At 45.1% G+C, this 27,934-nt stretch overlaps 1 protein-coding gene across 5 annotated transcripts in view; it reads left to right on the top strand.

The window, feature by feature from the left end:
- The first annotated feature begins 245 nt into the window (after nucleotides 1-245).
- Nucleotides 246-27,934, top strand: part of BICD2 (BICD cargo adaptor 2) — a 189,486-nt gene continuing 161,797 nt past the window's right edge. For 2 of the 5 annotated variants that reach the window (XM_068253643.1, XM_068253644.1), the window contains exon 1: nucleotides 246-723. In XM_068253643.1, coding sequence (XP_068109744.1) covers nucleotides 484-723 — 240 coding nt within the window. In that variant the 5' untranslated portion in view covers nucleotides 246-483. The remainder of the gene's footprint in view (nucleotides 724-27,934) is intronic. The other 3 variants (XM_068253642.1, XM_068253641.1, XM_068253645.1) reach the window with 2 other exon arrangements.

Below are 27,934 nucleotides of genomic sequence, written 5' to 3'. Positions count from 1 at the left end.
CATACGAATTTAATTCGAGTTGGGCTATCACAACCAGTTAATGCATCCGGGTCTACAGACGGAAGATAGCTTCCCCTGAATCTCAGCAGGCTTGAGCAAGCATCACAACTACTCCTTTCGATTTGACCTCCCATGTGTCTTCTGCCCATAAATGTGGTTTCCTTCCAAACTATGTCACTAATGGGCATGCTCAGTGCCCTTACTCAGCTTAGGGAACGTTTACAAGTTGTCTGCTTCTTCACACATTCCAGCCGTTGACTTCGCAGGGCTCCTTCTCTGGCTGAGGTAGGGAGTTTTCTCGCTCTTGTACTACCCTCCCTGGTTCATATGTCTGTAATAAGGGTTAGGCTCACATTCCTGCTAGTGACTGCAGCGAGCCCTAGACGCAGGATGAGGGGATCTGAGCGCTGATACTTGGGGTGCAGGGAGGGAACCCCGTAGATTTGGGTGACAGACAAAAGCAGCCCTGCACCCCAACCAGAGATGGCATTGCTAATGGAGGAAGAAGAGTTTCATAGGCTTGTCATGCAGTCTGGCTCCGACTGGCTGCGGACTGAGATTAAGAGGCTGTTCCAGGAGCTGGGGGAGACCACCCGGGAGAAGATCCAAGCGGCCGAATACGGTTTGGTGGTGCTAGATGAGAAGCAGCAGCTAAAGCAGCAATATGATGAGCTCGAGCTGGAGTATGAGATCGTGCGACAGGAGCTGGAGCAGCTCAAGGAGGTGAGATGGATCACTGGGCAGCCCTGTCATTACACCATACAGCCTGACAGGGCAATACCTACACTGACACAACCCCATAGAATCTGTCAGGGGCAGTACTTTCACTGACACCAAACCATACACACAGCCTGTCAGGGGCAATAGCTACACTGACACCACACCATACAGTCTGCCAGGGGCAATACCACACTGGCACTACTCTACAGCCTGCCAGGGACACTCTGACGCCACACCATACAGCCTGCCAAGGGCACACTGACACCACACCATACAGCCTGAGAGGGGCACACTGACACCCATTGCCATACAGCCTTCCAGGGGCAATAGCTACACTGGCATCATGCCATACAGCCTGCCAGGGGCACACTGACACCACACCATACAGCCTGCTAGGGGCACACTGACACCACACCATACAGCCTGCCAGGGGCACACTGACACCACACCATACAGCCTGCCAGGGGCACACTGACAGCACACTATACAACCTGCCAGGGGCACACTGACACCACACCATACAGCCTGCCAGGGGCACTCTGATGCCACGCCATACAGCCTGCCAGGGGCAATAGCTACACTGGCATCATGCCATACAGCCTGCCAGGGGAACACTGACACCACACCATACAACCTGCCAGGGGCACATTGACACCACGCTATAAAGCCTGCCAGGGGCACACTGACTCCACACCATACAGCCTGCCAGGGGCACACTGACACCACACCGTACAGCCTGCCAGGGCCACACTGACACCACACCATACAGCCTGCCAGGGGCACACTGACACCACGCCATACAGCCTGCTAGGGGCACACTGACACCACGCAATACAGCCTGCCAGGGACACACTGACACCACACCATACAGCCTGCCAGGGGCACACTGACACCACACCATACAACCTGCCAGGGGCACACTGACACCACGCTATACAGCCTGCCAGGGGCAAACTGACACCACGCCATACAGCCTGCCAGGGGCACACTGACACCACGCCATACAGCCTGCTAGGGGCACACTGACACCACGCCATACAGCCTGCCAGGGGCACACTGACACCACGCCATACAGCCTGCCAGGGGCACACTGACACCACGCCATACAGCCTGCCAGGGACACACTGACACCACGCCATACAGCCTGCCAGGGGCACACTGACACCACGCCATACAGCCTGCTAGGGGCACACTGACACCACGCCATACAGCCTGCTAGGGGCACACTGACACCACGCCATACAGCCTGCTAGGGGCACACTGACACCATGCCATACAGCCTGCCAGGGGCACACTGACACCCATTGCCTTACAGCCAGCCAGGGGCACACTGACACCATGCCATACAGCCTGCCAGGGGCACACTGACACCATGCCATACACCCTGACAGGGGCACACTGACACCACGCCATACACCCTGACAGGGGCACACTGACACCCATTGCCATACAGCCTGCCAGGGGCACACTGACACCACGCCATACAGCCTGCCAGGGGCACACTGACACCACGCCATACAGCCTGCCAGGGGCACACTGACACCACGCCATACAGCCTGCTAGGAACACACTGACACCATGCCATACAGCCTGCCAGGGGCACACTGACACCTATTGCCATACAGCCAGCCAGGGGCACACGACACCATGCCATACAGCCTGCCAGGGGCACACTGACACCACGCCATACAGCCTGCCAGGGGCACACTGACACCACGCCATACAGCCTGCCAGGGGCACACTGACACCACGCCATACAGCCTGACAGGGGCACACTGACACTCATTGCCATACAGACTGCCAGGGGCACACTGACACCACGTCATACAGCCTGCCAGGGGCACACTGACACCACGCCATACAGCCTGCCAGGGGCACACTGACACCACGCCATACAGCCTGCCAGGACACACTGACACCACGCCATACAGCCCCCCAGGGGCAATACCTATACGGACACCATGCCATACAGCCTACCAGGGGTGCACTGACACCGCACCATTTAGCGCTATGCAGGAGTGCTGCATAAACTGCTACAAGGCCATACATCCTGTCAGGGGCGCTGCATACATTGGCATCACACCATATAGCCTGTCAGGAGCGCTGCTTACACTGGCATCACACCTTACAGCTTGTCAGGAGCGCTGCTTACACTGGCATCACACAATACATCCTGTCAGGAGCGCTGCATGCACTAGCATCACACCATACTGCCTATCAGGAGTGCTGCATAAATTGGTATCACACCATACAGCCTGTCAGGAGCGCTGTATACACTGGCATCACACCATACAGCCCATCAGGAGTGCTGCATGCACTGGCATCACACCATACATCCTGCCAGGAGCGCTGCTTACACTGGCATCACACCATACATCCTGCCAGGAACGCTGCATGCACTAGCATCACACCATACAACCTGTCAGGAGCGCTGTATACACTGGCATCACACTATACAGCCTGCCAGGAACGCTGCATGCACTAGCATCACACCATACAACCTGTCAGGAGCGCTGTATACACTGGCATCACACTATACAGCCTGTCAGGAGCGCTGCTTACACTGGTCATCACACCATACAACCTATCAGGAGAGCTGCATGCACTGGCATCACACTATACAGCCTGTCAGGATCGCTGCATACACTGGCATCACTCCATACAACCTATCAGGAGCGCTGCATGCACTGGCATCACACCATACATCCGGTCAGGGGCGCTGCTTACACTGGCATCACACCATACAGCCTGTCAGGGGCGCTGCTTACACTGGCATCACACCATACATCTGGTCAGGAGCACACTGGCATCACTCCATACAACCTATCAGGAGCGCTGCATGCACTGGCATCACACTATACAGCCTGTCAGGAGCGCTGCTTACACTGGCATCACTCCATACAGCCTGTCAGGGGCACTGCTTACACTGGCATCACACCATACAGCCTGGCTAGGGATGCTGCATACACTGGCATCACACCATACATCCTGTCAGGGGTGCTGCATGCACTGGAATCCCACCATACATCCTGTTAGGAATTCTGCATGCACTGGCATCACTCCATACAGCCTGTCAGGGGCGCTGCATGCACTGGCATCACACCATACAGCTTGTGAGGAGCGCTGCATACACTGGCATCACTCCATACATCCTGTCAGGGGTGCTGCATGCACTGGCATCACACCATACAGCTTGTGAGGAGCGCTGCATACACTGGCATCACTCCATACAGCCTGTCAGGGGCGCTGCATGCACTGGCTTCACACCATACAGCTTGTCAGGAGCGCTGCATACACTGGCATCACACCATGCAGCCTGGCAGGGGCGCTGCTTACACTGACATCACACCATACAGCCTGTCAGGGGCGCTGCGTGCACGAGCATCACACTATACAGCCTTTCAGGAGCGCTGCATGCACTGGCATCACACTATACAGCCTATCAGGAGTGCTGCATATATTGGTACCACACCATACAGCCTGGCTAGGAACGCTGCATGCACTAGCATCACACCATACAGCCTATCAGGAGTGCTGCATGCACTGGCATCACACCATACATCCTGTCAGAGGCGCTGCTTACACTGGCATCACACGATACAGCCTGTCAGGAGCGCTACATACATTGCTATCACACCATACAGCCTGGCTAGGGACACTGCATGCATACACTGGAATCACACCATACAACCTACCAGGGACGCTGCTTTCAGTGGCATCACACCATACAGCCTGGCAGGGGCGTTGCTTATACTGGCATCACACCATACAGCCTGTCAGGAGTGCTGCATACATTGGTATATCACACCATACAGCCTGGCTAGGAACGCTGCATACACTGGCATCACACCATACAGCCTACCAGGGACGCTGCTTTCAGTGGCATCACACCATACAGCCTGGCAGGAGCGTTGCTTATACTGGCATCACACCATACAGCTTGTCAGGGGCGCTGCATGCACTAGCATCACACCATACAGCCTGGCAGGGGCGCTTCTTACACTGGCAACACACCTAACAGCCTGTTAGGGTTGCTTTATACACTGGCATCACACCATGAAGCCTGTCAGAGGCACCTTGTACATTGGTATCACACCATACAGCATGCCATGGTCACTGCATATACTATCATCTCACTGTACAGTCTGCCATGAGCACCACACACTGGCATTATATTACCTTGTCTGGGGAGCCTGCCAGCTCAAGGATGCAAGAAGGCCAGGGGCCTCACATACACTTTCATCCTACACTGTAGCCTCAGAGTTGCACTGGCTTTTTATTATACACCATGTCAGTGGCTCTGTTTATGTGCTCATCACACTGTATTTACTGTCATGGGTACTGCACATACAACCTTGTAGTCCTCTAGTGATACTAATATCACACCCAGGCCCATATGCAATTAACTTTTTCTCAGTTTTCTCCTAGGTGATATTTTCAAACTTAAATTGCTTTTTAAATCACCAGCAAGCAAGAAAATATTTAAAATAGAAGGTATTTTTCCACCTACTTTTTGACAATTATCTCCTAGGAGAAAACTCAGGAAAAAAATTTAATTGCATATGGGCCATCGTAGTTGCCATTATGCCCAGTGACTAACCAGGGGCATTGCTTATATGCTGGAATCATATTATCTACCCTGCCATGGCAATTGCATGCATTGCCAACCAGAGCCACTGCCTGCAATTGCATCTCCTTGTGCAAGGAACTATGTACGTGGAACTCGTAGCTTGCTAAAGTTGCCACGTACACATGTATCATACATATCCCATATGCTGTGCCCTGCAATGACAAAATGGCTTAATTGATTTTGCACGCCATACACTGCCATTGCATGATATACCCTGTCAGAAGCACTTGCCTCACTGGTATCATATCCGGGACCCTGTCAGAATTACTTAATCCACATGTGTAATACTTATATTCTGCTAGAGCAGCTGTTTGCACACTGGTATCACGCCATCTTTGCTTCTTTGGCCATACATCCTACAAAGTCCAAGGCTACATTTGCATCAAGCTTTGAAACTTACCATAGTGAAGGCTTGTACTGATTAATACCCTGGCCTAATTGCAATGCACTTTTTCTTCCGAGTTTTCTCCTAGGTCAGTGATGGCTAACCTTGGCACTCCAGCTGTGACAAAACTACAAATCCCATCATGCCTCTGCCTCCCCGAGTTTTGCTTAGAGCTGTCAGAGTATTGCAATGCCTTATGGGACTTGTAGTTCCACCACAGCTGGAGTGCCAAGGTTAGCCATCACTGTCCTAGGTGAAATTTTCACACCATGTCACAAAATTCCTTTTTAATCTACCAGCAAGCAAGAAAAAACTCAAAATTATTTTGATAGTACTTTTTCAACTGTGAAATGCTGAAAAGTTATTTTACAAAGAATAATAAAATTACGGTAACTTGGGAGAAAAAGTGAAAATCATATGGGTTCCTGTGCCCTACCAGTCCCCCTATATAAACTGATATTATGTGGTTTAGCCTGCTAGGCATGCAGCATTATGTGGCCTTACACTGGATAAGCTGCTGAGGGGCACTGTATACACTGGCAACCTGTACCCTTCATTTTATTCACTAGTATTTGAAATATGTCACCAGAGGGATAAGGTACACTGCAAGCCCCCTTTATACACTGGTGGTCAGTGGTACTGGGAGCAACAGTAACGTACCAGACGGCATGCTATATACACTGGAATTTTATAGTCTAAAGTACCAAGGATACTGTCTCATCCATACAGCCTTCCAAACAGGTGACATATAGACAGACCATTTTATATTGCACCTAGGAGCGTTAGGAAGTATTGCCCAAAGTCTCTTTACTGAACAGGAAGAGACAAGATTTGAACCTTGGCCTCAGAGGCAGAGCCCTTAAAATGGACCCAAATTAAAAATACAAGATTTCAGAAATAAAATCTATTTTCTAAATTATAATAATAAATAGCAGCCTTTTTTCAGCTGCATGATGACAATTATAAAATAGTTTACATTTATTGGAGGAACCCCTCCCTTCCTTTCATATTGCCGGGACAGAATCTGGCAAACTGGTGGAGTAGGTAGGGTCTGGCAAAGGAGGAATTGCTAATGGCTGCCACCTGTATAACCCTAGTTATGAAAGAGAAGGGTGAAAAGCATGCACTGAAATGCTCATAGGCTTGAAGGACTGTTTATTTATCTTTGTATGTGTCAGAGTGGTGCAACTAAATATTTTGAATTACAAAAATGTTTGGTTTGGGTCCACTTTAACCAGTACACTATCCAGGCACATACATCACTGACCAGCAATGCAAATACTAGTGTAGAAGTACATATAATGTACAAATAACACTGCATATTCTCACTTGCAAACACTTGCATCCTCTAAGCTCTCTATTTTGTATACCCTGTAAGGGATAATGTAGAAATGGGAGTCTTAGGTCACGCGGTTCATGCCTAGATAGAGAAGCTGAACGCATTGCAAGCCTATTATGCTAAATGCTAGGATCTAACATGAAGCCAGCTCCCCTCATGTCTCTGACTCACTCAGAACAATTTCGGACAGTCTTTTCTGGTACAGAGTAGCTATACTGGATTCACCACTCCATAGGTATTTTCTGAGTTGATACATTTTTCATTGTTAGATGTGTACCACACTAGCAAAAATGTTATTTAAGCCAAACCTATCCTGTAAATACACTGTCTTATAATTAGTTCAACTTATGGATCAATTGAAAACCCCCGAGAACACCCATTCTTATTCTTTACTAATCTCCATTAGATTCACAGTCCAGACCATATTCCATTATTGTCTTATATCTCCCACACCGGAAATTCCTCTGTAAAGTTATAAACAGAGCAGATGTGGGTGACTGGGATGCTACATAGTAACCTCCCCCACAAAATGAATAATCATGCTAATCAGTTTATCCCTGGTAGCCCCTTAATTGTATGCCTTTGATAATACAGTATATGGCTGTTAGGTAAGGCTATATACACTAGAATAATCACTTTCCCTTTGTATGAACATTAAAGATGCTTAACGTTAGTTGATAATGTGTTTGCTGTAATGCTGTGCTTTTCTACTCAGTCATCTTCAGTAAGTAGAAAAGGGTATTTGGTGAGCTCATCAAGACTTCTTGTGAACAGTTGTCCAGGAATGTCAAGCAAGATGTGGCACTGATAGGGTTAATCGTTCTGGGATGTTGACGCAGTATCATTAGTCATGAAAATACATGGATATGCCGGATCCTCTGCATGCTGATTGCAGTCGGTTTGCAGGAAGAAACCATATTATGCTAAATGGGAGTTATTGCATTCTCGGGGAAATGTACTTCACTGTGGGGGTCATCCAGTGTTATGTCATCTTTGAGCTTCTTTTGAAACAAGACAGCTCAGATCTGCAGTGCCTATTTCTCTGGGAAAGAGAGATGTGGCATCATCCTGTGTGTGTGTGTGTGTGTGTGCTCGGAGTCTGCGCATAATGTGAGCCTGCCCTTCCCAAGACATCTGCTCAACTCTCAGCCTCCCCTCCTCCCATCCTCCAGTGCATAAGGGGCTGGAGGAAAGAACAGGCCTGGAAGTGCTTCATAAACTGATAGGAGTGATATGCGTCTCTAGTATTCAGCAAAATATTCTGTGTGGCTAAAATTAGCTCCAGAGTCTTAGGTTACCCGATAGAATTGTTATGAATGCGTGTTTTCCTGTTTCCTATTTTCAAATTTTGCTAGGCTGGAATTTATGGCCAGAGATTAGAAACCTTTTTGGCTGAATAAAGTTATTATTTAAAGTGGACCCAAATTAAAAATACAAGATTTCAGAAATAAAATCTATTTTCTAATTTATAATAGTAAATAGCAGCCTTTTTTCAGCTGGATGATGACAAATATAAAATATTTTACATTTATTGGAGAAACCCCTCCCTTCCTTTCAAATTGCCGGGATTTTTCCGGCAAACTGGTGGAGTAGATGGTGTCTGGCAATGGAGGAATTGCTAATGGCTGCCCCCAGTATAACCCTAGCTGTGAAAAGAGAAGGGTGAAAAGCATGCACTGAAATGCTCATAGGTTTGAAGGAGTGTTTATTTATCTTTGTATGTGTCAGAGTGCTGCAACTAAATATTTTTAATTAAAAAAATGTTTGGTTTGGGTTTGCTTTAAGTTGTCAAAATGTAACCAGCCGTATTCTTTACAGATGCTATATGCAAAACCTTCATGCTTATTCAGAGGACTGTAACCCATAGTGACCTTCGGTCTTCTTTCATTCTTTTGGGTTCTGAGGGAGAAAAGTGCTTTACAAACGTTTTTTTGTTGTTGTTTTTACTTCTTTTAAAGGTCATATCTGATGTTAGTGGGCTGGTTTACACATTACAGTGTTTTGTAATGCTTTTATTTTACCCATTTACTTATTTACAGTGAATACTGCAGACACATTACGCCGGACATGAGTACTTAAAACATGGAGGACGAAGTGGCTTGTGCGTGTCGGCACTTGGCAGGCGGGGAAGCAGCGTGCACAAAGGAGTTGGTAGCTGCTCGGCCAAGTTTATCCGCTGGGCAGATTGCATGTGGAGCGGCGGTGGTGGGCTACTGTACACACGCCTGACTATCGGCTGCCTCAGCCATGCGTGTGTACGAGGCTTTAGTGTAAAAACATTAGCAAAAAAGATTTTAAAAGCAAATTTTCAACTCAATATGGCCCTTTTTCGTAGTGCAATGACATTTACTCCACCACTCTGGCAGAGTAAATATGTAGAAACAGTGACTGCTTGACTACAGAGCCTATGTTTACACAGACATCTGCTGGAGGCTGGTTAGTTATGTACCTGTTTTTATTGTTCTGAATGGCCGTTAACTGCTGTACATTAGAAATTATTAAATGTTAATAGAGCAGCTTACTGTGGAAGGACCAGTCTGGCGCCCTTCATAGCAATCTTGTAGCTTGTTATTTTTTCATGACTGTTTTAAGTTTTATTCATTAGGTGGACATTCCTGCATGACATGACAGTGATTCGAATTGAAGCTAGTAATTTTAGTGACTGTCACCACTTAGACAGTGCTTATGAGAACGTTTTATTGCTGTTGCATGTCAGTCTTGGGCTCTGCGGATTTGCCTGTGATATGTTGCAGAGCCTCATGGAGCTAGATAGGGGACTGATCATATTTGCGTTCGATGGAACCTGATGTGTGCAATCATCTATTCATCATGCTGCAGCCTCTTCTCTGCCTAAATCTAATCAGAATCTGTTGAACCAATCACTGTGCCTAATTTTATACAGCATAATCAGACCTGATTTACGTCATCCTATAAAACTGAACAAACATTATTGGTCAGTTCTTGGAGGAAGCGGAAGTGTTCAAAGATTACATTTCCACATTAATCTGTTTCATCACGGATGCATGAGTCATTTTTGTCATTTAAACTGAATGTTACACTCTAGTGGGCACCTTTGTACCTAACTGGCTAAAAGGTTGCACACTAGTCAGTCTTACTAACTTAGCATTCATGGCTGCTGTCAGAATCTGGTTTCCACTGAGCCCTGGGGAGTCCCCATAGTCAGTTGCACAGCTTACAGTGGACTTCACTACTCATTTCGCTTCACTACTCCCTTACATTACACTCCCCTGCATACAGCTGGTACTGGTGCAGAGACCAAGTAGTGACATCACCAGGAGACTAGGAAGGGCAGGTGGAGCCATGGCATAGACTGGAGGGATCATGGCTGGGTTTCTTCTAAGAAGTCCAGCCAAACTCCGGCATTTGCTGGGAGCCTAGTTTTGCAGAGATTTAGTGTAAAACCACCATTCTCTTTTCCGATTCTGATTTGCAATTTTCAATGGCTGCTAGCAACACAAGAAAAGCAGCAAGCAGGGCTTTTTTTAATCACATGTAAAATCACATAAAAATTCAAAATCAGAATCACATGTAGTAAAAGAGCCCTTAGAGAAAAAAAAATACCATTCTGCCATGGTTGGGTGTACTCTGTGTATGTAATGGCCCCAAATTACCATCTTCCTTTATTTATTTATTTATTTATTTGTTGCATTTATAAAGCACCAACATATTACGCAGCGCTGGACATTAATTTAGGTTACAGACAATATTTAGGGGTGACAAACAGCAATATGACAATACAGGAATACAAGAAAACCAGATCACACAGCACAGTATGAGAACAAGGTAATGCTTAGTCAGTCACTGGATGGGAGCATGGAGTTAGGCAAGTTAGGTTCACTCAAATGCATAGCATGGGTGCACAGTAATAGAGGTGCATGATCAGGTAGGACACAAAAGGAGTGAGGACCCTGCCCAAAGGCTTACAATCTAGAGGGAGAGGTAGGGACACGAGAGGTAGGGGACCAGAGTTCGGCTGTGGGTTTAGAGCAATTGTGAGGGGTGGTAGGCAAGAGTGAAAAGGTGAGTTTTATCCACTAACTATGAGTATGGTGCCTATTTACCCTTTTATGCACATTCAGACTAGTTGTGTGACTGCAGAAAGAGGGACATTCTATCTAGCATCTTTTTTTTTTTTTTTCTTCAAAACCCAAGGTTTAAACAGACCTTTGACAAACACCCGCCAAGCCCTTCTTACTATCCCACAGTTCTATTCCGGTCTCATCCACTAGAGCAGGGGTCTCAAACTCAATTTACCTGGGGGCCGCAGGAGGCAAAGTCAGGTTGAGGCTGGGCCGCATAAGGGATTTCACAAAAAAAGTCCTCAAATGTCATTATTAACAGTTTTAATTATTTCTTCTGAACATGAAGTGTCCTACCTTATAGTTCACTTCAGTGCTCCCATTACAAGTAATCCGCCGTGTCCCCGCCGCAAAACGAGGGCTGCAGAGCCCCCAAATCGCCCGGGGGCAATCCGCCGGCATTTCCTGGAAGGGGCAGAGCATTCAGCTTCAGCTCTGCCCCTCCTGATGTCAATCGCGGCGGATCGCCACCTCTGCCCGCCCCTCTTGATCTTCCTTCACAGAGAGGGGTGGCAAACTGCCCATTTCCAGGCGATTTACCGGTGATCGCGTTTCAGTGCTATAGAAGTGCTTAACGCGATCGCGGAGAAATCGATGCACTGTCCAGTGATTTTTTCTTTTTTCCGTGTGAAATCGCAGAAAAATTGCCGGTGTTTTGCGCTTTTAAGTGTGAATGGGGCCGGAAAGTGGACGGAGCGTAAAACAGCCAATCAAATTAGTCATGCATTTTACATGGCAAAATGTAATTTGTATCCATTCTTACACTATTAATGGCCGGCTTGTCAAACTTGGCACAGTTGGTCACCGGGTGACTGGAATTAACCTCCTAAACGCGGCGGCAGTCCCAGGACCACCTAACGCTGATCGGCGTGCAGTCCTGGGCAGGGCTGTGGAGTCGGAGTCGTGGAGTCGGAGATGTGGAGTCGGGCAATTTTGGGTGCCTGGAGTCGGAGTCGGGAAAAAATACTCCGACTCCGACTCCTAATGAATTTGTAACTGTAATTAAAATAGAAAATATGATAAAATGTTCTATTTCTCAGATAATAGTAATTAAAAATAATGTATATATACAGTAATAGCTGTGCTTAGTCCTTCAAAAATGAAATAAACCAATCAAAATTAGTTACTTGTGCTGCTTCAATAAAGCAGTCCCTGTATTTTTAAGGTCAGATATACATATCTGATTGTGACTGTATATATGATGTGTACACAGGAATCTCTTATATATACTAAATAACATCTATGCTGTAAGAATAAAGCCTGATGTGTAGCTATGTCACTAATAGAGATGGTCAACGAGATGGAAATAATTCTGCATTGATGCTGATTTATGCAAATGTATGCACTCTCTTTGCTGATGAAATAAAATAATTTGATATGTTATTAGAATTTGGTTTGGTGACTACAAATTAAAGGGTAACTGAGACGGATGAAAAGTAAAGTTTTAGACATACCTGGGGCTTCCTCCAGCCCCCTTCAGGCTAATCAGTCCCTCACTGTCCTCCACCACCTGGATCTTCTACTATGAGTCCTGGTAATTCAGCCAGTCAGCGCTGTCCGGCCGCATGCCGCTCCCACAGCCAGGAACATTCTGCACCTGCGCAATAGTGCTGCACAGGTGTAGTATGCTCCTGGCGGCGGAGTGTGTGCATGCGCACTACGCTTGACTGACTCAAGTACCTGGACTCATAGCAGAAGATCCAGGTGGTGGAGGAGGACAACGAGGGACTGATTATCCTGAAGGCGGCTGGAGGAAGCCCCAGGTATGTATAAAACTTTAATTTCATCTGTCTCAGGTTTACTTTGTTACACAGTAGTACTATACTCTACATATGCACTCCCCACAGAGCTGCAGGGAATCCACTGAGAATGCTGTGCACATTGAACACAGAGGTGTTGTCTGTTTACAATCTCCTCATTCCCCTGCAGAGTACCTGCACATCATTCTTACATGCACCCACACTTGATAGATGTTCTTTGTTCCGGTTGTACCTTTTACAAGTACTCTTACCAAGGACTAGTTTTAGTCTAAAGGGAATAAATATAGTAGTCTACATATCCTTCTCACTTCAGTTATCTTGTAAAATTCCTAAGCGTTGGCAGTTAAGAGACGAATTTCATGTTACATACTTTTAATCAAAAAATTGTAATATGCAAATTAGAGGAGTCGGAGTCGTGGAGTCGGAGTCGGTGGAATCCTAAACTGAGGAGTCGGAGTCGGTGGATTTTTGGACCGACTCCACAGCCCTGGTCCTGGGGGCGGAGTTTGCAGGTGATTGCGTGCGGCAATGTGCGCACATCCCTGGTTGGTCACCGCTAGGAGACAGACGCTGAAACCGCCGTCTAATAACAGGCAGCGCTGTACTGGGGACAACTGTGTGAGACGGCTGTCCCCCCGGGAGACACTGCAGTGATTGGTTGTCATAGGATAAAGCCTATGACAGCTGATCATGGTGATGGGCTGGGGAGAAAAATAATAATATAAAAAAAAAGTAAAATCCTTATAAAATAATTATTTATTAAAAAACAAAAAACATTGGGGAAGCGATCAGACCCCACCAACAGAAAGCTCTGTTGGTAGGGAAAAAGGGAGGGGAAATCACTTGTGTGCTGAGTTGGACGGCCCTGCAGCAAGGCCTTAAAGCTGCAGTGGCCTATTTAATCAAAAATGGCCTGGTCTTTAGGGGGGTTTAAGCCTGTGGTCCTTAAGTGGTTAATATTCAGGAAAGTAGGTGGAGCCTACAACAGCCAATCAAAATTCACCTATTGGTTTTGAAGGGGAATATTTAAATTGCTTTCATTCATACACTGTTAATGGCAGAGGCCTCAAACCTGCTACAATTGGTCATTGGGTGACTGCAGTACAAATTCAGATTAATGGATGGAGCCACAAACAGCCAGTCGATTTGTTTGCTTGATTTCAATGAGAAAATGTGAACTGCTTCCATTCTAACATTATTGTCTCACACACTTTGTCTTTGAGTTACTGTGTATTAAGGTTAGAAAAAGTAGTCAACAACAACAATAACCAAATATATACATGAGCAACACCGGGTCTTCAGCTAGTTCAATATGAAAAATGGTGACTGTATCACAAGACCATTGTGAATTTTCCCTCCCCACTTGTTCAACACTTGAAATGAAAGGTGTGTGTGTGTTGCATGTTCCATGTTCCCAGCAGCAGTGGACTTGGGCTGTGTCGTCATTGGCAAACCAGATGCACAACTGCATCACAAATGTAATTGCTTTTGCTTTAGTGATTCTTTTTTTTTTGTTTTGTTTTTTTGATTTTTAATGTATTTATTTTTTATTTATGCAGTGCAAGTGCATATGAATTGTCATGCTTTTCAGGTAAGCATACTATATAGCTCAAGCCTCCAGAGAAAGCAGAATACCTTACAATTTGTGCAGATTATGAGATATGTCTGTAGTAGCAAATACAAATAGCTATTACAGCCGTTTTTTACTTGTCAGGAATGAGGAAGTAACTAAGTAATAGATATAACAGAACTAGGCAATAATTTCACATGTTCTATCTGGGACACGCTAATAACGTCTAACATGAAAGTCCCTTCTGCACTCACATTCTCGGTTTATTCCTGCTGGGACTGCCTCATCATTACTGAGTTATTCCTGGATGCTGCAGAAATATCTGTTTTCTGACAGTTTCTACTTTTCTGTAGCTGAGTCCAAGTGCTGGCACAGGGCTTCTTATATGTCCTTCTACAAATATCATTAGAACTGTGATAACAAGCTGGTATTTCAGGAATGCAAAAGCCTTTTTAATGACCAGAATTCAAGTCTGCAAAGGCATTACAAGTCACATTTTTGTACAGATGAAGTATTGCTGAGGGCCAGGGCAAGACTTGCATAGTTTACTGTACAAAAGTGCTAATTATTATGTATAGTTGAGTTTTTTTTGGTTTTGTCTGGAGAGGTTTTCCATCCCCTGGTATTTCTGTAAGAAAAAAAAAAAAAGGATCCAGATTCCTCCTCCTCCTCCCGAGGCAAAAATCCCCCAGAGAAATGGTGCAATTTTTTTCGTGAATTAACTTTTTTTGGATAAGATCATTCGTATTGAAAGAACAGATTGTATTTATTCAATCCACTGCATTAAAAAATCCAACTTGCGATCATATCTAAAACCGGTATGATTATATCTATGAAAAATCTGCCACACCGATCGACCATTAAGGAAACACTTGATAATGCGATCATTTAAAATCGACTTGGGCCACCATTTTTGCTTTTTTTTATATAGTACGATATGAATAATTTGATCAAAATAGGATTGTTCTCTAAAAATTGAACTGTTAATGGGCATCTTTAGGGAGGTGTTCAAAAATCATGCAGCATCGACCTCTTCATGGTGTCCAATATGGTAGAAAGAAGTTAAAGAGAACCCGAGGTGGGTTTGAAGAATATTATCTGCATACAGAGGCTGGATCTGCCTATACAGCCCAGCCTCTGTTGCTATCCCAAACCCCCCTAAGGTCCCCCTGCACTCTGCAATCCCTCATAAATCACAGCCACGCTGCTGACAAACAGCTTGTCAGAGCTAGCTGTGTTTATCTCTAAAGTGTCAGTCTGCTGCTCTCCCCGCCTCCTGCAGAACTCCAGTCCCCGCCTGCATCCCTTCCCTCCCTGCTGATTGGAGGGAAGGGACGGGGCAGGGACCGGAGCTATGCAGGAGGCGGGGGAGCAGCTGAGACTGACACTACAGATGTAAACAGAGCCTCACAGCATGGCTGTGATTTATCAACAACAACAACAACAACAAATAACATTTGTAAAGCGCTTTTCTCCCGTGGGACTCAAAGCGCATAAGCATGGCTCCGACCATCGTGGTACAGGGGAAGAATTTTATAAATCTGGAAATGCCAGGCTAAACAGGTGGCTTTTCAGTCTGGATTTGAATAGCTCCAGGGATGGTGCTGTCTTTACTGGGTGTGGTAGGGAGTTCCAAAGAGTAGGGGCAGCATGACAGAAGGCTCTGTCTCCAGATTTTTTGAGGTGCACTCTGGGAGTGACCAAGTTTATAGAACTTGCTGATCTGAGGTTGTGAGAGGTGTGGTGCAGCTTCAGCAAGTCCTTCATGTATCCAGGGCCCAGATTGTGCAGGGATTTGAATGTCAGCATTCCAATCTTGAAGAGTATTCTCCATTCTACTGGTAGCCAGTGCAGTGAGCGAAGGATCGGTGTAATGTGACAGTGGCGAGGCTGGTTTGTTAGCAATCTGGCAGCAGCATTCTGCACTAATTGCAGGCGACGCAAGTCTTTTTTGGGGAGGCCAGCATAAAGGGCATTGCAGTAGTCCAGCCGTGATGTGATGAAGGCGTGGACTAGGGTTTGAAGATCCTCTGGGGGAATCAGATGTTTAATCTTTGCAATGTTCTTCAGATGAAAGAAGGAAGATTTAACTACAGATGAAATTTGGTTTCTGAAACTCAATTCCCCATCGATTAGTACGCCAAGGCTGCGCACAAGGTTGGAGCTGTTTATGTCTGAATTCCCAATCCTGATTGGTGTTGCTTTAGGATAGAGCTGTTTTGATGGCGAGCACTGGCTTTGGACAAACAAACATTTATGAGGGATTGCAGAGTGCAGGGGGACCTTAGTGGGGTTTGGGATAGCAACAGAGGCTGGGCTGTATAGGCAGATCCAGCCTCTGTATGCAGATAACATTCTTTAAACACACCTCGGGTTCTCTTTAAGAATAAAGGACAATGTAGTGTAGATTTCAAATCCGATTGTGAAATGACTTTATAACTTGAAAAACCTCATGAGATAAAATGTACTATGTAGCGTGTTTTTAATTTGTAAATATTTTGGTTTTGTTTGTTTTGTGTACAAATATTTTAAAGGACAACTGTAGTGAGAAGAATGTTTATTTCCTTTTAAAGGGGTTCAGTGGCATGTTAAAAAAAAAGTCAAAAACAAACTGACACTTCTATTGGCCCTCTGTAGCTGTCATGTCCCGTGCCGTCCTCCTACGATCTTCTGTTCCCCCGCCGCTGGTCCCGGTGTAATTATTCACCTATCGCTCCTGCTCGCGTCGCTGGGAGCTTACTGTGCAGAGAACACCTCGTACTGCGCAATAAGCTCCCGGAGACGTGAGTGGAAGCGTGCACTATTCGTCTTATTAGACAAATAATTGACCGGTGTTGGCGGCAGGGAATAGATGATTGTAGGAGGATGGCGCAGGACATGACAGCTACAGGGGGCCGATAGAAACCCTAGGTAAGTGTCAGGCTTTGTTTTGGTTTTTTTACATGCCACAGAACCCCTTTAAGCAATACCAGTTGCCTGGCTATCCTGCTGATCTGCTGCTTCTAATATTTTTAGCCATAGCCCCTGAACAAGCATGCAGCATATTAGGTGTTTCTGTCATTGTCAGATCTAACAAGATTAGCTGCATGTTTTTTTCTGGTGTTATTCAGACACTACTGAAACCAAAATAGATCAGCAGGGCTGCCAGGCAATTGTTTAAAAGGAAATAAATATGGCAGCCTCCATATTCTTTTTACTGCAGTTGTCCTGAAAAACAAACAAAACCTGGCCATCCATATGCTTGCTAAAATGGATAACCATTTTATTTAATCACTGGCTTACACTTTTAAAGCATTGTACGGACCAGCTTTTTCAATAAAGCTTTGTACACATGCTTGATGAAACTGGCCGAAATTGGCCGAAGTGGCCAATAGTGATCACCTCTGACAAGAATTTAGCATGTGTACAGATGCCCAGATTCATCAGCCAGCGAATAGCCTGGCAGATTAATTTGGCCAAACACCTGCATGTATACAAAGTTTAATTTAGTGGTAAATCAATTTCAGTTGATTCTCAACACTTTGTTAGCCTGGAGATTGTGAAAGGGGTCAGTTGATAATGCTAAAAATCCAGTATGTCAAATCTTTAGACCATGTCAGTGGTAGAGTTGCCACCTCATCCCTTTAAATACTGGCACATCTAAGTTTTACAGGTTCTGGGGCTACTCACACATAATCAGTGCCTAAATTGCATCTAACTAGCCACAAGGCATATATAATTAATATGTACCGGTATTTAAAGGGATAAGGTAGCAACCCTGGTCAGTGCGCTCCTCTGTAGGAATGCTAGTTTCTCAGCCTAAGCTGCCTCAGCCAAGTGATATCTAGAGTGTGTACCTAGCGTTAGAACCAAGTATAATAATGTAATTCTGTTTTCAGACTTTAAAAGACAACTGAAGTGAGAAGAATATGGAGGCTGCCATATTTATTTCCTTTTACACAATACCAGTTGCATGGCAGCCCTGCTGATCTATTTGGCTGCAGTAGTGTTCGAATAACACCAGAAACAAGCATGCAGCTAATGTAGTCAGATCTGATAATAACGTCAGAAACCCCTGATCTGCATATGCTTGTTTAAAGAGGAACTGTAACGACAAAACGTCCCCTGGGGGGTACTCACCTCGGGTGGGGGAAGCCTCCGGATCCTAATGAGGCTTCCCACGCCGTCCTCCATCCCTCAGGGGTCTCGCTGCAGCCCTCCGTGCAGCGGTGACGTCAATATTTACCTTCCCAGCTCCTGCGCAGGCGCTCTGACGGCTGTCGGCTCCGAAATAGGCGGAAATACCTGATCGCCGTCGGGTCTGCTCTACTGCGCAGGCGCAAGTTTCCGGCGCCTGCGCAGTAGAGCGGACCCGACGGAGATCGGGTATTTCCGTCTATTTCCGTGCCGAAAGCAGCCACAGCGCCCCTGCTGGAGCCAGCAAAGGTAAATATTGAAGCTACAGTCGGGTCTGTCGCCGGCTGTTCGGAGGGCTGCAGCGAGACCCCCGTGGGACAGAGGACGGCGTTGGAAGCCTCATTAGGATCCGGAGGCTTCCCCCACCTGAGGTGAGTACCCCCCAGGGGAGGTTTTTGATGTTACAGAGTCTCTTTAAGGTCTATGCCACATCAAGGTAGGTGTTGAGATGTAAGGATGAGCAAAGAGATGCAAATACTTCCAAGTTTATGCAAATGTATGACCATTTTTATGCAACTATATGCAGCTTGAAATTGGGCCAATCAATTTAAACCTGGGTAGGACTTGATTGTTCCACTTATAAGCTGTATATATTTGCATAAAAAAATTACATACATTTGCATAAACTCTGAAGTATTTGCAAATCATTGATCGTCCCTAGTGTTGAATGACTTTGAACACACAATTGTAGAAACTTTTTCCTACCCTTGCAGATCATTGAACTAAATGCGTTATGCTTCCTGAAACGTTATTAAATGAAGGGTGATCGGGTCATGTTTGCGTGCATGCCATTGATAAACGTAAAACAATACAAATACCGTATATACTCGCATACAAGCCGAATTTTTGACCCCCAAAAAGGGGGACAAAAGTTGGGGGGTCGGCTTGTATGCGAGTCATGTTGGTCCGCGGGTCCCCACCCCCTCCACTGGTCCGCGGGTCCCCCGCTCCCCCCAAGGCCCCCACCGCTGCTATTACCTTTCCGCATCTTCTATTCCCCTCTCCGTGCTTGTAAACATCCACAGCAGCGCGCCCGGCGCTGCTACTGTGAGGAGGCAGGAAAGAGCGTCCTGTTACTATGGGAACCGCTCTTTCCTGGCTCGCCGCTCGTCACAGTAGCAGCGCCGGGCGCGCTGCTGTGGATGTTTACAAGCACGGAGAGGGGAATAGAAGATGCAGAAAGGTAATAGCAGCGGAGGCGGCCGTGGGGGGAGCGGGGGACCGGCGGACCAGCTATACTGAGCGCTATACTGAGCACTATACTAGCTAAACTGGGGCACATTACTAGCTATACTGAGCACTATACTAGCTAAACTGGGGCACATTACTAGCTATACTGAGCACTATACTAGCTAAACTGGGGCACATTACTAGCTATACTGAGCACTATACTAGCTAAACTGGGGCACATTACTAGCTAGACTGAGCATTATACTAGCTAAACTGGGGCACATTACTAACTATATTGAGCACTATACTAGCTAAACTGGGGCACATTACTAGCTATACTGAGCACTATACTAGCTAAACTGGGGCACATTACTAGCTATACTGAGCACTATACTAGCTAAACTGGGGCACATTACTAGCTATACTGAGCACTATACTAGCTAAACTGGGGCACATTACTAGCTAGACTGAGCACTATACTAGCTAAACTGGGGCACATTACTAGCTATACTGAGCACTATACTAGCTAAACTGGGGCACATTACTAGCTATACTGAGCACTATACTAGCTAAACTGGGGTACATTACTAGCTATACTGAGCACTATACTAGCTAAACTGGGGCACATTACTAACTATACTGAGCACTATACTAGCTAAACTAGGGCACATTACTAGCTATACTGAGCACTATACTAGCTAAACTGGGGCACATTACTAGCTATACTGAGCACTATACTAGCTAAACTGGGGCACATTACTAGCTATACTGAGCACTATACTAGCTAAACTGGGGCACATTACTAGCTATACTGAGCACTATACTAGCTAAACTGGGGCACATTACTAGCTATACTGAGCACTATACTAGCTAAACTGGGGCACATTACTAGCTATACTGAGCACTATACTAGCTAAACTGGGGCACATTACTAGCTATACTGAGCGCTATACTAGCTAAACTGGGGCACATTACTAGCTAGACTGAGCGCTATACTAGCTATACTGAGCACTATACTAGCTAAACTGAGCACTATACTAGCTAGACTGGTGCACTATACTAGCTATACTGGGCACTATACCAGCTATACTGGGGCACTTTACTAGCTATACTGAGCACTATAATAGCTATACTGGGCACTATACTAGCTATACTGGTGCACTACCTACCTATACTGGGCACTTTACTAGCTATACTGGGACACACTAGGGGAATAAGGCGGCCAGCATTTCCTACCCCCGGCTTATATGGGGGTCAATCATTTTTCCCTGGTTTTTCAGGTAAAAGTTGGGGGGTCGGCTTTTATGCGGGTCGGCTTATATGCAAGTATATACGGGTATAAAAAAAGATAACATATTGATTATTCCACAAAGCTTGAACAATTTGTTGGCACTGTTGTCAGCTTCATAAAGAATTGGATTATAATGCTTTTTCAAATCAGTGGATTTCTTCAATTAGTATCAGACTTGTCTCCAATTGTTCAAGCAGTCATTCAGCCTAATGCTGGGTACACACAAAACAATTTTCTGACAGATTTACTGTCAGATCGACAGATTTCCAACGGGTCCGATCTGATTCCTATTCAATTTTCCATAAAAGTGATTGGAAAATCGATCGGAAATCAAGTTGGACCTGTTGGAAATAGTCGATCTGACAGTAAATCTTTAAGAAAATTGCATTGTGTGTACCCAGCATATATTCAGAGGTCAGTCTGCCTTCTCACAGTTTGAGAGCTCGTTCACACTAAGGCGGTTTTTGCCCTTTTTTCAATGCGGGAGATTTTCAAAATAGCCCTAAGAACGCTTGTGCAATGATTCTCTATGACAGAGTTAACATCTGAGTGGTTCGTTTCCGATCCACTCAGAGAAGCGCTGCATTAGCCACTTTTCCTCCTCAATGGAAGGTATAGGAAAAACGCAAAACGCTCACAAAATTGCTTTGTGCAGCGATTGCGTTTGCATTTTTAAGAATAAATACATTGTATTTATTATTTTCCGGGTCAAAGAGTTCACTTCCTAACTTGCGTCAGGGAGTGAATTACAAAACCGCTCGGGAAAAACTCTTAGAAAACCGCTTAGCACAAAAACGAATCGCCCACCCAAGCGACGGGAATCGGAAAAAAAAAACACGTGTCAAAGACCGCCCAACGCTAACGGCCACACGAACGGAACGCAATGTGAACAAGGCCTTGGCTAGTGCACACAACGAGCTTTTTATTTACTATAGATTTTAAAAGCTCTTGCTAATGCAATGCTATGGGGATTTTTACAAAATCACGTCGCTCAGCTGAGAACACACATATAGGATAACATTAGCTAGAATTTTTAAGATCACAAAGCACTTAGAAAAGCTCTTGTATTGTGCACCAGCCCTGAGTAACGTGATAATGCAGAGTCAAACGACACGGCTGGTGTTCAAATGTTTGTGATGTTCAAATTTTGAACTTTGTTCCGAAATCTTCCAATATTTACACATGCGCACTGCGGAAAGGGGCGTTATTTAAAGCTCGTTGCCACCTCTGACTGCTGTGCCCCATGTTGCGTTCCAGCTCACCTATACTTCCTCCTTTACTGCTAGGAGCATGTATATTGGAGCTGCGGTTCAGTAAGTGTTTTTAAAATTAAGAAAACCCTGAGAATCTCCCATGATGAGATTGACTAGTCGAAAACCTGTCTCTTATTTTTATTGATTTATAAAGATGGTAAACCTATATAGCAGGGCCTTCTTCCCTTTGTGTTCTTCTCCGCCAACATATGGGTCCATATGCAATTCACTTTTTCCTCCTAGTTTTCTCCTAGGTGACATTTTCAAACTTGTCAATAAAATGCATTTTATACCACCAGGAAGCAAGAAAATACTCAAAATAATTTTGACAGAACTTTTTCACCTACTTTTTGGAACTTTTTCTATTGCAAAGTGCTAAAAAGTTATAATAAATCGAAGATGAAAAAGTATCTCCTAGGAGAAAACTCGGGTGAAAAGGTGAATTGCATATGGGCCCTGGACTCTGACTTGTCTTCCATATTTATGATATGTGCAATCTGCGCACCAGTGTTGCATCACTATTTTGTGTAACATTCTTTACTGCTGTAATGTGCAGTCAGCGTGTAACATTGTTTAAAGTTTAAGGCTGGTTTCACACCAGGACGTTGCGTTTTAGGGGACGTTAAGGTCGCATAACGTGCCCCTAACGCAACGCCTGGTGCTCTCTAAGGTGGACGTCAGAGTGAGCCGCGTTGTGCAGCTCACTCTGGCGTCCGTGATGCGCACTCTTGGACGCATGCGGCATCACGTGGTCCCGCTCGGCCAATCGCCGCACAGAGCAGCCGCTCCAGGAAGTAAACACTGCACGTCACTGAGTGCAGTGAATATTAATTAGCCATGTGCTTGGCCGCTCTCTGCTCCTCCCCAACATTACTGCGAATGTCCAAGCAGTCTAACGCGGCTCTGCCGCTTACAAAGTACTGCATGCAGTACGTTGTGTAATGGCGCAGCGTTACTGTGTAACGCAACGTGGGCACTGTGAACGGCCCATTGATTTTTCATTGCTGTGCGGTGGGGTGCGTTACAGGCTGCTCTAACGTGCGCCTGTAATGTCCCACTGTGAAACCAGCCTTAACCATCTTAGCGGTATGGACGAGAGTGTGTGCTGCCCGATCGCCGCCGCTCTGCGGCGATCCGCCGCGAGCAGCGGCGAAAGAGGGTCCCCCCAGCCGCCTGAGCCCTGCGCAGCCGGAACAAATAGTTCCGGCCAGCGCTAAGGGCTGGATCGGAGGCGGCTGACGTCAGGACGTCGGCTGACGTCCATGACGTCACTCCGCTCGTCGCCATGGCGACAGGAGAAGCCAAACACGGAAGGCTGCTCATTGCGACCTTCCGTGTTACTTCTGGCTGCCGGAGGCGATCGGAAGAACGCCTCCGGAGCGCCATCTAGTGGGCTTTCATGCAGCCAACTTTCAGTTGGCTGCATGAAATAGTTTTTTTTTTATTTAAGAAAAACCCTCCCGCAGCCGCCCTGGCGATCTTAATAGAACGCCAGGGTGGTTAATGTCTCCCCATCTATTGTACAGTGCTGCAAAATATATGTTAGTACTTTATAAATATAAACTTTAATCATCATAATAAAATGCCAACATATTCCGTAGTGCTGTACAGAGTAAGAAACAAAACTGGCATTCATAAAAATACAGACCATGGTAAACATAAAATGCAGTTTTTGGTTTGTAATGCAGAATTGGAAAACATCCGAATAATACAGTGACAAATGTAACATGATGAACAAAATGTATAGCCACTTCTAAGACACAAGCGTGAGACAACCCTGCCCTTGTGAGCTTACAATCTAAAGAATGAACAATACCTACTGTACTTGACAGGAAACTTAATAAATAAAACATAGTGCATTTTACTCAAACATACATTTTTATATCTATGTATACACATGTACTGTATATGTTATAATATTTTTTATGAATGTGGTCCTTTAAACTTTTGTATACTACCCACAAATGAAAGATGTGTATTGTCATCTTTTGTTGAGCGTATTGTGTGAATGGATGTACGCTGCAGCTAGCACATGCTGGCTCATTGCTCAGGTTGTCACCATAGAAACCTCAATACAGAGCCCACTCTGGTTCTAACAAGACAGCAGGGGCATTTGTCAAAATAACTTTACTTAGCCCTTGTGGGTGTGTACAGAGATTATTCTCCAAGCCACAGTGATATTCATTCTGATTCATCTGCAAAGCACACCGCTTTCTTCCCAGATTTATTAAAAAGTGTGTGCTGTTTGGTGACACTCTGGTTGTTAAAATGAAGAAATTCCTTTAATCTCTTTTGTGAAATGTCCCACAGATTGACAGTGATTAGCTGGATTGATTCAGATCAATTTTTCATCTAAAAAGACTACAGTAATTTAGCAGTAATGATTTCAGCAGCATATGATCAGATAATTATCCCCTCCCAACATAGCTTAACAAAATACTATATCATGAACTATTTTCATGATGTAATCCCATGTATAATTTAAAAATAAAAATGACTATCACAAGTGGATAAATTAACGTAAACCCCTACTTTCGTTACTATACCAAAAATTAGAATTTGGTGTACAAGTTCAAATGCACATACGGTATGAGTTCATGCTGCTACAGAAAATTGTCGAGGAGCCACAATCTTCAACCTCAGGCCTATAGATGTTTTTTATAGTATGTGTCTAACAATCAATTTTTAAAAAATGGTGTAATAACTGGACATGAATACTTCTAACAACCAAAATACCTACAAATGGAGAAGATTTTAAACAATTGCTAACATATCCTGACTATGTAATCCTTATTCCAGCACAATAGAAGTACGCGGGATGCTAAGAAAATAATTTCGTTAAACCACATGACAAAGTTTCTAGCCACTAATGAAGCCAAAGTGTGCAAACCTTCTGTTAGAAGCTGCCACAATTGTATCTGCAGAAGTGGTGTACCAGGAGGCCTTCTTTTAGTTTACTTATAGACATCAAGGCCAGGATATTTTAATTTAGCCACAGTATGAAGCCTAATTCACATTATAAATCGCAAGCGCTGAACGCTTTTTGAAGCGCTTTTTCTGGCGGTTTTAGCGCACTTTGCAATTTAGCAAATCGCTTTTATAAGTGCTTTTGTGTGGTGAGTAGCGCTTTTTTTTTCTGCAGTCAATCAGGAAGTGAACTCTTTGACCTGGAACTGAATCTCTTTAATGTTGAAGCGCAAACACTCAGGAAATGGTGCAGGACCCACGTTTGCGATTGGAAAGAAAGCTCATCCCTCATGTGAGAATACTCACATTGAGAATCATTACACAATCGCTTTTAACACAATTTTAAAAATTCAAAAATCAAGACATTTTATTTGAAGACTGCTTAATTATAAAATCCATTATGAATTATTCATTGTGTGAAAGTTGCTGTGGAGGCATTTGAAACAAGTTACCTATGTAAGAAGTCTCCTTTAACATTCTACAACTGAAAAATACACAAGGGTGAGCATGCAAAAAATATGTCCTTGTCTGTGTCACTCTCTGACTGATACACATAAAATTATAAGAGTCACGTACTTGAGACTTTCTCCCAAGGGTGTCTCTATTATGTGTTAAAACCAAAGATGACCTTTTCTGCAGAACGTCTGGTAAAATCCCCACCCCAGGATTTTGTAGTTGGGTACACCACTTAATATACAGTAGAATGGAAATTTAAATTATGTTTATTTCTAAAGAAGAAAAGCTGTAGATCTGCAGCTACTCTGGTGAAGGTTATTACTAAGGAGACGCATTAGCTGTATTTCTCATTTTTGTTTTCTGAGCTTTTCTCACTGTGTTTTTTATCTGTAGTTTCCAATAAATCATGTTTTTGTGTTGTGTTATACCTTTATTATTCACTGCAGTTGCAGATCTACAGTATTTCTTCTTTGCGGTATTAGTGTGTATGTGTGTGGCTCACCTGATCTGCTGCTCTTTGTTGTTTTGGGGAGTTGAACTATTCCTTTTTTTTTTTTTTTTATTCCAGTTTTTTGTCCACGTGAAAAAAATACATTTTACATATATTGTACTTTTTCATGTGACCGTGTGAAACCTGTGTTATGCAGTAAGGGGTTGTTTGGCATTGCTTCAGATGGTTTTAAAGGGAACCTACAATGCTTCCATATTTATTTGCTTTTACGCAATGCCAGTTGCCTGGCTATCCTGCGGACTTTGGCAGCAACAGTGTCTGAATCACACAACTGAAACAAGCATGCAGCTAATTCAATCAGACTTCAGTCAGAGCACGTGATCTGCATGTTTAGGGTTCTATGGCTAAATGTATTAAAGGCAGATGATCAGCAGGCCAGCCAGGCAATATGCATTGTTTAAAAGGAAATGCGTATAGCAACCTCTATATTCCTCTTACTTTAGGATCCCTGTAAAGATGATACTTTAACCTCTTCGAGACCAGATGGTTTTGGCCAATTAAAGCCATGGGAACGTGACTGGGGCACATGCACGGCTGGGCCCCACTTGTGCAACGTAGCATGACTCGGCCAGTGTACCGGGCTGTCCAGCAGGGGACAAAGGTGGTCCGGGAAAATGCAAGACACAGAGTGGCTCAAGGGGGCTCATGGAAACCCCAGGTAAGTATAAAATCTGAGACTACTTTCATACACTTTAAAGAGAGTCTGAAGCCTTTTTAGAACACTCTTTTTATTAGACATTTATATAAAGCAGTATCAGCCTAGCTAAAACACTGCATTCCCGTGGCAGAGCGAGGTAATTAAACCCCCAAATCCCCGGGGCAAAATTCAAGGAGCGCTTCAGTGTAGAGGCCGAGCTTTGCGCTGTAGCTCTGCCTCTACTCGCGTCAATCCCCGCTGATTGCCGCCTCTCTGTCTCCTTTCACTGTGAGGGGTGCGGGAGAGGGGGCGATCCGCACGGAGAGTGACGCGACTGGAGGCAGAGCTACAGCGCTAAGCTCTGCCTCCCCGGGCAGCAAAATCCACTACCTGGAAAGTCGTGCTCCGTTCTCGTCTGTTCCGTTATGGTCTGCTGAACTTTTTGCTTTTCAGGCCAATGTGAACTGTGGCTAATCCAGGCACAGTGCATGCCTGCCTAGTTTTTAGTCCACCACTTAAACGGACCCTGAGCAGACGCCGAGGGCATATAGGCATACCCACAGTTATTTGGTAAAGAGTATACACTTACCTCCCACTTATCTAATTGCTCCAGCCCTCAAGGCGGCCACTACAAATTATATTGCAATAGCGACTCTCACCTAAAGTCTCACTGTGAACCAGACAGGAAGACTCCGAGACCTCACTGCACATGCACAGTCTTACAGGCTTCTTCCTCCCCTCTGCACGTGAACAGCAATATGACGCACGGCAGAGGGAGGGGGAAGAAGCTTGTGAGACTGCGATTGCGCAGTGAGGTCCCGGAGTCTTCCTGTTTTTCCAGGTCACAGCATGACTTTAGGTGAGAATGGCCGACTGCAATGTAATTTATATTTGCCACCCTTGGAGCAGGCGCAATTAGATAAGGGGCCGGTATGTGTATACTCTTTACCAAATAGCCATGATTATATG

Source organism: Hyperolius riggenbachi, chromosome 9 (assembly GCF_040937935.1).
Source record: "Hyperolius riggenbachi isolate aHypRig1 chromosome 9, aHypRig1.pri, whole genome shotgun sequence".
Taxonomy (NCBI): Eukaryota; Metazoa; Chordata; class Amphibia; order Anura; family Hyperoliidae; genus Hyperolius; species Hyperolius riggenbachi.
Note: the sequence above shows the minus strand (reverse complement) of the source record. Positions and strands in the feature narration are given on the sequence as shown.